Source organism: Clavelina lepadiformis, chromosome 1 (assembly GCF_947623445.1).
Source record: "Clavelina lepadiformis chromosome 1, kaClaLepa1.1, whole genome shotgun sequence".
Lineage (NCBI taxonomy): Eukaryota > Metazoa > Chordata > Ascidiacea > Aplousobranchia > Clavelinidae > Clavelina > Clavelina lepadiformis.
The window spans coordinates 6,350,796-6,362,291 of record NC_135240.1 but is presented as its reverse complement, the minus strand read 5'-3'; the positions used below and the strand labels follow the sequence as shown (position 1 = coordinate 6,362,291).

Sequence of the window (11,496 nt, the reverse complement as noted above, 5' to 3'; positions counted from 1 at the left end):
AAAGTTTAATTTTTTCCGGTTGTGTCTGCTTTTCTTTGTTAATAGTAATTAACTGATTATGAAAATATTCCAATTTAATTACAAACTGTTTAGGTATAAATTATCACCAACAAAGGCTGTTAACAGTTCATTGCTGACGCATGTTTTTGCAAAATACTGAAATAACTAGTTTTTAAGCCATAAAATGGCTTTGAATTTTTGCACATCACCACTACAGCCACGTATTTCAAGTTCCTGTTTGTGTGCTGATGAACATGGCCCTGAAAATTTAATAGAATCGGCTGAAAAAAGGTTGACCAAGGTAAGTGCGGTGGAAATAGTTTAAAAATATTTTTGTAAGATTTGTTTCTGGCCAGACTAGATTGCATGGCAATTTTTGATGATATCTTAGGAGATGCAGCTCAACACTATACTTTTTGCTATGGCTTGTGGACTGCTGTAACTTATTTCAACTTAGTTTAAGGGTCTAGTGAAGAAGTGCACAACAAAATGGTCATATTTGGCAGATGTCCAGTATACAAGTGCTTCACATGTTTGCGCACTTCTGCACTAAACCCAAATTTCAGAATTTATACATTTTTAAGCATAGACAAGTTTTTATGCTGTAACTTCATGTTATATTATTTTTTCTGTACATGAGCATGGCTTGACAGTTTGCATAGACTCTGCATAGTGAAAACAAGAATAGCTAAGAGAAATCTAATCATAGTTCAGCAAATACCAATCACCATTTTCCCTTTTGTACTTTTTCAAGGGTTTTCAGGCGGAAAGATTTACTCGAACACCAGCTTTTATAATTGTCCAGTTTCCAGTTTCTGTGGAACTTCAGAAAATATGCCTCAAACCATACATTGGACAGCAATGTGCAAAAGTTATACAAATCTATGTGTTGCAACATTCAAAGTAAGTTTTATGATGTATTATGCTCAATTTGCACTGGGAATACCCTTAACTCTTTGTGGAAAGTGTTTAATACTGTATTCAACTGTATTGTAATGCATAATCACAGCATTAAATAGCATACCTTTAAGTATTTCAATTTATGACTGCCAAGATGTAAGAGTTTCAATGAACAATAAAATGGAGTTCTGTTCTCTAGAAATTTAAAAGAAGTTGAGATGATTCCAGAAAACGCCATTAATTATAAAGTGGGCCAAGTATGCTTGGATTTGCCAACTCAAGTTTGTTTTAACAATCAGTACTACAAGGAGGACAATAAAATGCCAATTTCTCCTCAGATGTGTAAGGATAATGTGGTAACAAATTTGAGAGGTAGACTGTACAATATAATAGCAGTGAAAATTGGAATTATGACAATGCTTAAAGGAACAATTCCTTCGGTTTCACAACTTTCGATCTGGGGGAAACCCTCTGGGACATGTGATAGAAACAAAGCACAAGAATTCATTTCAAAGTGGATGAAGTTTAAAAACGTTGAAAATGCAACCCAGCATTCATTTTACAATGCATCTGCAAGCAGTTCAACTACTTTGTGTGACAATCAATATGAAAATGTTACTGATTTCACTGCTGGCAAGAAAGCTGAAAAATCCAAGGCAGACAATAATGTACCAGCCGAATTTCTAGATTCAATACTTTTTACTGTCATGGAAAATCCAGTATTACTGCCAAGTGGACACACTGTAGATCAAAGAACTTTGGACAAACACATACAAACTCAAGCCGAGTGGGGTCGGCTTCCTTCCGACCCTTTCACCGGGATCTTATTCAATGAAAAATGCAAGCCAGTTTCCAATGTCTTTTTAAAACTTAAACTCGATCAATATTTACTGGATAAAAATACAACAAATCTTAGTTCTGCCAGTGAAGGCACTTGCAGTGCACTTGAAAAGATACCTGGAGGTGAAAAATATCCCGGAAAAAGAATTCCTTCTTTTCTACATGAAGTACAAGATGATGAAGTTGCACCAAAAAAACAAAAAATGTGTAAAGCAAATTTGTCCGATCCTAAACAACTTACAAAATTTTCAAGGCAGGCAGATACGCTATCCACATCCAGAATGAAGCATAAAGGACGGGTAAATGGAAGTCTCGAGTCTGCATTGGAAAAAGTGAAATCTAACACTGCTAAATATCGAATTGTTGGCAGAACCACTCCAAGTACGGACACAATCAATTGCGCAAACTGCCACATATTTTTATCTTCCTCTTTGTTACAATATAGCTTGCCTTGTCAGCACAGATTTTGCAGAAATTGTTTGTTGCAGTTTCAGCTTTCAAAGGACGCTGTGCAGGCTTGCCCGCAATGCAATGACATTTATACGTTTAAGGATGTGGCTAGAACCCACTGATTCTATTCTCGAACGCTCTTCTGCGTTTTACTATGCCATAATATGGGCTCATCCATTTTGCACTTGCTTGCGTTTTGACTTGAAAAGTATCATTCGTGTGTTACAGGTTATTTAATTGAACTTACAAGCGGTAAAATTAGGAACAAAGGGTAACGCATACCAATACAATCGTTAATTCCAGTCAGCTTACTGTGTTGCTTTAATACGAAAAAAACTTCCGCAAGTGGGCGTTAGAGTGCTTTACGACCACATTATTATTGCGATAGTTGCGTTGTCTTATTAATTATTAGTAAAATGTGAACAAGAGCATGAATTATTTTCATGCAACAAGAATGGATTATGGATAGTTGATTTCTTAAGAGCGCGTTACAATTGATTGTTTGTGACGTTGAGCTAAATCCGTTTTTTCCCTGAAAGTGGATAAATATTTTGTCGGATTGTTCTGTTCAATTTGTTGACTAACAAAAATCTCCATTTTGTTGCGAGGGTTTTTGCTAGCCCTGTATGACCGGTAACCTCACTGTATGAGGCCAAAATTTTCTATCGAAACTTCGGATTTGTAAAACCTGTATCGGCAGTTCAGGTTGTCTATGCAACCACTTAGCGAATCGAGTGTTGTCGCGTTTTGACCCTTGCAAATTACATTCCTCCACCTTTTTACGCGTAAGGAGGAAGCATGAAATTCAACACTTGGAAGAATTATGAAATTTTTCTCAAAGGCGAAATGTTGCCAGTTGCACTCGCGCGCACAAAGTAATTCGACACCTCCTTTGGTATATGCCGCCTGTGAGACTATAGGCGGAGTTTATGCTGAAACCTTCAGTATCGAGTTCGTTTAAACATTCGCGAAATTTTAAAATAGACAAATTCTAACTTATAAAAACAGTTCTGCTTCGAAGTTATACTTTGCAATTTATCAGATCAGAACATCATTCAATCTATGTTGGTATACCCAGCAACACACGTCCCTATAATCCCGAACTCATCAACAATTCCAGGGTAAGACAATTCCTGCGTTGTTCGCCAGGTGTGGTCCTACAATCTGATACGGATGAACGAACGCGGCGGATGAGTTTAAACCAAGAATTCTGTTAATGACCTTGCACTGTCGAAACAATGGAGCCGGTATTTTAGGCGGGTAACCTGAAACCAGTCCGTGCAGATGAAGCGTTTAAGGCAGGGAGTAAATTTTCTGTTGTTATTATTACAAATTGCACCTATCTTACAGAGGCAGGCGCTAAAGGTTGAGCAATGTCGGGCTCACGTCAGCGATGCCAATCAGTGCCCACACTTGCTTATCATGTCAATAATTGCTACTGGCATTGTATAGGTTTGCGTAGACTCGCAATGCACTCGGTTTCTTAACAGGGGTACTTGCATTTTTTCAAATCGTTAAATTTTGTCACGTTTGGCGATTTCATCAATGTGATTACAAATTCCTGTCTTCATAGATCGACTGAAGTCTGTCATGTAAAGCATGAAGTAGTAAAAAGAGTATCCTTCCACAAAAGCTTAGCCTAGCCTTACTCAGAAATCTTGTTCTTATTGATGTGTGAAAACACTTTAATAACTACACTAAAAACACCTACAAACACATATGAATTCTTTTCGATGAGTCATCCTTTATGGATATAGCATAGAAGTCTAACGGCGATGCAAAGTAAAAAACCATCATGTGCGAAGCATTGATTTTCGTTACAATGAAACGAATGCGTAAGGACCGATTGTCAAATAGGTGCTAACTTGTTGGAAATGTGTTATCTTTTGCTAAACTATACACAGCTTCCAGCTAAACACACACTTTTATTTTTACAATATTACTAGGTCAATGAACCGTCTAAAAACCAATACTTTCAGAATTTTGAGCCCGTCAGAAGCGTAATGGTTTCAGATTTCTATAATGCGTGCATTCACGCATAACGCAACGAAGATTGTGTAGCAAACCAGTGCAAGCTTGCAAATGCGAAATACAAATACCGGATTGGATCGTGTTTTGAGGCTATATACAGAGAATGAAGGCGGGAAAAATTACTGGCGATTATGGATAACTCGCTTCCATTTACACCGTTGTAGTTGTTCGTGTAGGGTTTGGTTTGGTTTTCGCCGCATTTGTATCAATATACCAATCATACCATGCTAAACTTCACCGTTGACACTGAGTATCAAACGATAGAAAACAATTTAAAATAAACATTTTTACTCAAATTTCTCAAAAGTACGCAATCTAACAACACATATCAATTTAAAATTTTTACCAATTTTGATGTTACTTTCCATGTGGCCCGATGCCAAAAAGCAGCCACGAAAACAAACACCCTTCAAACCAGTCCAATACAGTTGCTAAAATAAAGGTTAAACGTAGTTTTGTCAGTACAGACTGACATGAAGTAACGCGTTTATGAGGTCAATTTTTAAAATCCTACTTACGTCAATAAAATGTCATCTTTGCGTCGAAATCGTATAGCTGGTATTAACATCATAAGCCTTTGTATGTAATAATGCGACTGTGTTGCTCTGACCCTTGACACTTGATTTAAAGCAACACGCGTACTGACCATATAAAGGAAATAAATAACTATCGTTCAATGGATCGTTTTACAAAATTACCACTTTCGTTAATGTCAGACCATGTTTTCTTTGAAAATCAAACCTGCGTAAACATAATAAGGGACAAATTGATCCCTACACAAAACCCGGTATTTTTAGGGCCTACTGAGTATTGTTATTGTGCATGGCGCAAATTTTGTCTGACTTTGCAAGGTGGCAATCATGTAAATCTTCATGATTTGCGGTTTAACCTGAAAGGCCGGATTCAAATTCAGCCGCTTGAAAATTGGCCAACTGTTTGTTTTTTTAAGTTTTTAACAACATTTTACACCAAACAAATTCTTCGTCGGAAGTGGAACTTTGTTTTCATTGTTTTGGTTTCCTGGCGGTTTGCAAACATGGATCAGTTTGTCCTTATCCTGAATAATATTATAAGGCCAAATCTTTACTAATGTTCGCGTTTTAGGCCAATACAAAGCCGTTGATATATTGGCACAAATCATCAGAATACAATCATAAAACTAATGATGATTGGTAACGTGACCAAAAAACTAAAGTTTTGATATTTGATTGACAAATTTCAAACTGCAATGAGAAAGAGTTATTTTGATAAACTATTATTACAACGATTACAGAAGTGACCTATTCCAAACAGTGGGAGCATTGTTTTCGTTTTCACCGCGCTCTTACCACACAATTATTACATGTTCTACAAGCGTCTAGTGAAATTTTACGTCAGCAGTAAAAAATTTTCTGTTTTTATACGCTCGATTGAGCGTTAAAAGCGCAATTTTGCCATTCCGGTCTTAAGATAATGTCAATCTCTTGTCTTTAAAACCTACTCAGCTGTTGTTTTTACACGGTTATGGTGATTATGACGTAGTGTGAGAATTGTGGGTGATTTCATGACACTCAACTTCAGTCCATAACTTGGTTTCGCTAACTGACAAAAACATACCTATTTACTGAAATGTTGACATGGTTGTTTCTTCACAGCCTCGAAATCAACGCGATCTCTGTTTAAAACCGCTACTTACATTTTATATTTTAGCTGAATTTCGCAAAAACGGAATTTAGCCAACCTTTAATGTTAAACAATGATTGTCACAATGACAAAGTTTTCGATGGAGTGTTCTAGTGCAAAAAAAATTTCTGAATAAAACTTAGCAAAATGTTAGCAAACTTTTATTTAGCCATCGGATGATCTGATTTATTTGACCTGGTATACGTCAATTTGCAAAACCTGTTTAGCTCGGAAAGTTTATGCTACTGTAGTTAGACCAATTGAGTGTGTAAAACCAAAATCGTTATGATACAAGCATGAAACAAGACAACCAAGCATAACATATCCAAAAATAATTTGTGTATTGACTGTGGCCAGTCATGGAAGATGGTATCTCATTTGTTAATTTCAATGTAATCGAAATATTTTTCAAAATGAAAAGTTTGCATTGGCCGGGAATCGAACCCGGGCCCCCCGCGTGGCAGGCGAGGATTCTACCACTGAACCACCAATGCTAAGTGTTCCTACACCGGGAATCGAACCCGGGCCGCCTGGGTGAAAGCCAGGAATCCTAACCACTAGACCATGTAGGAGACGTCTACAAATTGCGCTATTAGCAGCTATATACCACTCGTTTGCGCACTCGCAATGGTTTGCGGGTGTTTTGGGTAATAGAAAGTTTGGTTATAATGTTATTCAAGTGCGACAAATGCATAGTTTTCAATTAAGTACCGTACAAAGATACAGACAAAGTTTAAGAATATTTGAAATAATGTCTTTATAAGTTGTAATGTTACTTGCATACTGAGCTATGTCGCAGGCCAATTCTAACTACTATTAAGTATACGAGAACACTTTATACTGCTGTAACGACAATCCGTCCTCAATGGCGACGACTAGTTCTTGAAATAATTGCATTTATATCTCAGCTGGCGACGCGTGTGATGTCGGTAGTGTTAGTATTGTTTTTTCAAAGCTTAATGACAATCAAGCAATGTTTTTGTAATTTGCTTCTAAATCAAAGCAATGTTTTTGTAGCCAATCAGGTTAAGAGTCTTTTAAACGCAGGTAACTGACGGCCGCATTACGGAGACATTAAAGTAGACTCCCGTACCGAAACGTCACAATGTCTTTTGTCTGACGCAACAAAGACAGTCGACGGGGAGGTTTTAATGAAAACTTAAAAGTTTAAAAGAAGCTTGATGAAAGTTGGTACGAAATGCGTTGGTGTACATTCAACGCTTGTACAAAGAAGCTATTAATGAGAATAAGAAAAAAATTCTCATTTTCACATTAAGTGTGTTCCGTTCATGTACTCCGAGATACTTGACCGAGACCACGAGTATTATGTCGATGACAATGCCTTGTTCAAAACACCTCCGTTATTGATTTTATGTGGATTGACGTACGGATTGACGTACCGGTTACGACAATAGCTTCATGATAACTACCAACAACGCGAAGTTTAATCTATATCAAAACAAATTCTTTCAATATAGCCTAATAGCGAATTACTGTACTCTGTTGATTCAATGCCAATTAAAAGGAACTCGAACAGCATGCTTTACCGCTGTTGAAATGACCTAGCTCCCGTTTGTCTGAAGAGCACAAAATCGATGAGAAATTATGATTGACATGGCGTCTGCGGAAAGGGATTTAGTTATTTGAAACTTGTGCCATTTTCATTACGAACGCTAATCCTTCCGCTGGTCTTGGACCCTGTCAACTGGTTTGTATATTTTCCATCAATTGATGATCTAAAATCCACACTCACATTTGTTGGATTTGATTAGCCCTGACAGGATGATACCAATCTTATTAGCACGTGATCAACTGCAAATGAGCAACATATTGTCGTAACACATTACGGAGGGGATTATCGCTTGTGACTTCCGTCATTTTTAATTTACACGCGATTTTGCTAAGTTGGGTATCAGTCCACTAAAATAATGAGACGTTTGCAGAGTTGGGCGTTATATATAATTCGCAATATTATCGGGTCAGTTTACTGCGCTTGATTCGCTAATTAACTGTGTGTCCTTCATTTTCGGAAGACTTTTGTTACATTAAAGTCTGTTGTTAAAGTTGTTCAAGACATTTGTTATTGGTTGGAGGAAATCTTTTTCTATGACCTCACAGAGACAATTAGTCTGATGTCACAATACGATTGACAGCTTGCCAAATATGTTCAGATGTGCAAATCCAACAGGCGGTAGTTGAAACAAACAAGGAACGACCGGATGTCCATCCTGCAATGTAAGCGTCAAAACCACAGCAGGACAACTCAAACAAAGGCTATTATGACGAAGTTGGGCCCTTGTAGGTCCTTGTGATTTGTCCAGGCATCAGAAGAGTGGGAGTCGTGTGTAGCCTCGTTCAGACAATTAAGTGAAACCATACATTGCTAGAAGGCCACCTCGTCGAACAATTATCGCATTTTCATGAAAGAAATTTTAATTTACTTGATTGCTTATTGGCCAGCGGCGCTTTCCTCTCCGATTACATAGCGTAAGTGCCATAATTGCAGAAAATGGTCTTTGTCCAAAACAGAAGTGGCAATTACGAAAAACAACTGAAAATTAATTTGTAGGCTGAAATTCAAAACCTTTAACACAGGCAATACCCGTAGGTGCTATAATACAGCAACGCTGAGTAAATAAAAGCAATAGAAACCACCAGGACCAGTGTGATTGGAATTGACTGGAATAAATTGAAAAGCGTAACACCATCGTAAATATAAACTTTTTTTACCCTAATGATAATAAATTGTAGTTATATTTAGGGTTTTTAATTTATTGGCGAGAAAACAGACATTTCGTCTACAGCTGTCTCGCGTGAGAATTACCGCAGGGACCCTTGAAGAAACCTTTTCAAATTTGAGTGACGATTATATTTAAGTGTTAAAGACATCCATTTGCAAACAAGCGCCCTAAACAACTTGCTGCAAATATTTCAAGGTTTTCAACGATTTTCAAAAGTCTACTCTTTCTTTGCCTTTAAATTTAATATCCAGTGTCGGTAGCGTTGAATTGCACAAGCAAGATGTTACGATTTTTTCGACGAAAACTCCAAAATACAACCCACCCAAGAACTTAACCCAGTCTACTTGACCTTTTCTCTTGTGACGTCATACAAGGGTTTAAATCGAGCACCCGATAACCGCTTTATTGTTTGTTCCCACACAGCCCCTTCGTTTGTTTTCCGTGTAAACTCGATTCCAGGTAGATTTGAAGTTCAGGGTTTGCGACTTCGACAAAAATTTTCTTAAATATTGCCGTTGTGCGGTTGGTTGTGGACCCGTACACCCAGGTATAGCACAAACGGCGGCTGTTTATTGAGAGTCAAATAGTCACATTAAAGCCATACACCGTAGAATATTGAACATATTGTATATACATAGAAGAGACACTTTTTTATCTCGATAACAGGATAGTTTCATCTCTGGAATAAGTTCAAAATTCCATGAAGCTAAATTGTTGCGTAAAAGGATAGTTCAAGTAACTTGTCTGTTGTTAACTCGGCATGTTGGTCGTTTAATTCTTTCGTCAGCATATTGGTAGTAATATTTCATTCGGCCCTGGCCTTATTCCAGAACTTAACATATTATTTGGAATTAACCTAAGTGCTCTGCGTAGCGTATATTGTATGATTGCCCTTGCCTAATATGTCGTGTTGTGTAATTCTTAGTTTCAGCAATATAAATATTAACAAGGCTTAATTGTCACACGGAAAAATTATAATTAGGTGGCTAAACGTTTTTTAAAATGAAACAACAAAGATATTTTGAATTACTTTTCAACATCGGTGCTTTTACAGCTAAATATAAACTCTGGCTTAGACTTGTAATTGCCAAACGCAAATTAATCCGAAATGATGTCATAGAACTTGGTGTCATTCGATTACTTTGCCGGTATAAACTATATAGGAATGTCGTATTTCATTTGAAAGTACTGGGAATGGCTGTAGGGTTACAGAAAAGCGTTTAAATTCTTTCCCTTTTGGGGAATTTTACGTGAAATTCCATCTGAGTATAAAGTAGACACATATCGACAGATAGTTTTGTAAAAAGACCAGTAGGAGCTTGAGGTTTTCAAACGCCGCTATTTTTCTTGTTTAAAAGAATGTGATCTTGTAAAAAAAATTACACTCCGTATAATTACGGGATTGAATTCGGACTGAGGTCGATTTTCTGCGGCGTTTTAGACATATGTACTTATATATGGTTTTGGTGTTAAAGTTGTCGGACCAGTGATTGAAGAATCCATAAATTTCAATCACTCTAATCCAACCGCGGTCAGTTTTCGTCTAACCACAACACGAGAGGACGCCATAATTGCTTTTAATAATGACGTTTTAACGACAAATTTTCGGTTCGTTGAATAAATTAAAGTTTCCTCGGAACGTTCAGAAAGCAAGTTTAAGCCGCATGACCCTGTAATTAAACTTTTTATATTTTTTTACTTAACGAAGCATAAACTCTACAGCCTTCATTTGTTTTAATAAATCCTAGACATATCGATTTTGAAAAATGCACCCGAACGGCCTCTTGCTTGATTGGTTGCGGCTTTAAATCGTTTGGGTAATTTCGTTACCGCTTGTCAGGGCTTTCAAGAAAAACAGTGAGTGGTGTTTAGGTTGCCAGAATTCGGTATATTAATAATCGCTTCCTACGTGGGTGGAAGAAACTAAGCGTTGCCTGGATCACACGTGTACAAGTTTTATTTTCTTTTACTTTAGCGACCGTTATAAGTAAAATTTAGAGACGGCAGAAGAAATTTTAAGAGACCGTTTTTTTCCCCAAAAACACATTAAAACGCCTCATGTACGGTATATCAATTATTTCTTGTATTGTGTAGGCCTACGCCCTTACACAGCAACCTAAGCAATACACGTACAAATTTTTTTCTGTTTTATGAAGAAGATTTTTAAGAACATACCGGCGCGATTCGACAAACAAAACGCTTTATGAGTTAAGAATAACATTATTGTTGAGTTTTTTGTTTGTTTATTCAACCTTCTACCACCCATACCGCGATTAGCAACTCAAGAATACTCCAACGCCTATTCATTGGGTAAAACGGGTTTTATCTGAGCTTCACCGAGTGCGTCAGTTTTATCCGATAAGCGTTGCTTACGAAAACGTTCGATAAAGAAGCACCTCTGTCAGTTAATTGATAATCGGGTCACAGCAACAAAATTGAGAACAATAATAAACAAACAAATAGTGAAGATAGGCGAAGTACATGATGTCAAAGTCACCTTAGATTTTAATTCCGGGACAGCGAACTGACTCACAACTGAAATTGATGCTGACTCACCCAAACACCAAAGCATCTCAAAGGCGTAGAATTGTGTGAAAAGGAACTGGTAATTTAAACACGTTTACTACAAACCCAACTTCCGTATCCGCTGTCCAGCGACCGTTGGATTAGGTGTCGAGTAAGGCAAGATACTTCTACGTTATGAACTAAAAATAGCCACCTTCAACACAAGTTGAACAACGAAACCTCAACGTGTTTCATTAAAGTTTCACGTAGAAATAACTTTGCTGTGTTTTACCTTTTTCTTAAATCACCCGGAGTATCAGAACTTTGGCAAAAATGTGTTTTTTTTTATTAAACGTACGATTTACAC

General features: G+C 37.2%; 1 protein-coding gene and 2 non-coding genes across 4 annotated transcripts; 1 reads left to right on the top strand and 2 right to left on the bottom strand.

Annotated features, from left to right (window-relative positions):
• Positions 1–28: 28 nt before the first annotated feature.
• LOC143472075 (RING finger protein 37-like) lies at positions 29–3,522 on the top strand. Of its 2 annotated transcripts, XM_076969936.1 has the most exons (4): positions 29–301; positions 755–903; positions 1,100–1,157; positions 1,239–3,522. In XM_076969936.1, exons 1-4 carry the CDS (start codon positions 185–187, stop codon positions 2,310–2,312), a joined length of 1,398 nt encoding a protein of 465 aa, XP_076826051.1. In that variant the 5' UTR covers positions 29–184; the 3' UTR covers positions 2,313–3,522. The 2 variants fall into 2 exon arrangements, with proteins under 2 accessions (XP_076826051.1, XP_076826049.1); XM_076969934.1 differs by having other exon boundaries at positions 30–301; positions 1,100–3,520.
• Positions 3,523–6,306: 2,784 nt separating this feature from the next.
• Positions 6,307–6,377, bottom strand: Trnag-gcc (transfer RNA glycine (anticodon GCC)). Its single transcript has one exon. It is a non-coding gene; the product is annotated as a tRNA-Gly (tRNA).
• A 6-nt stretch (positions 6,378–6,383) lies between these two features.
• On the bottom strand, positions 6,384–6,455 carry Trnae-uuc (transfer RNA glutamic acid (anticodon UUC)). Its single transcript has one exon. It is a non-coding gene; the product is annotated as a tRNA-Glu (tRNA).
• Positions 6,456–11,496: the final 5,041 nt, after the last annotated feature.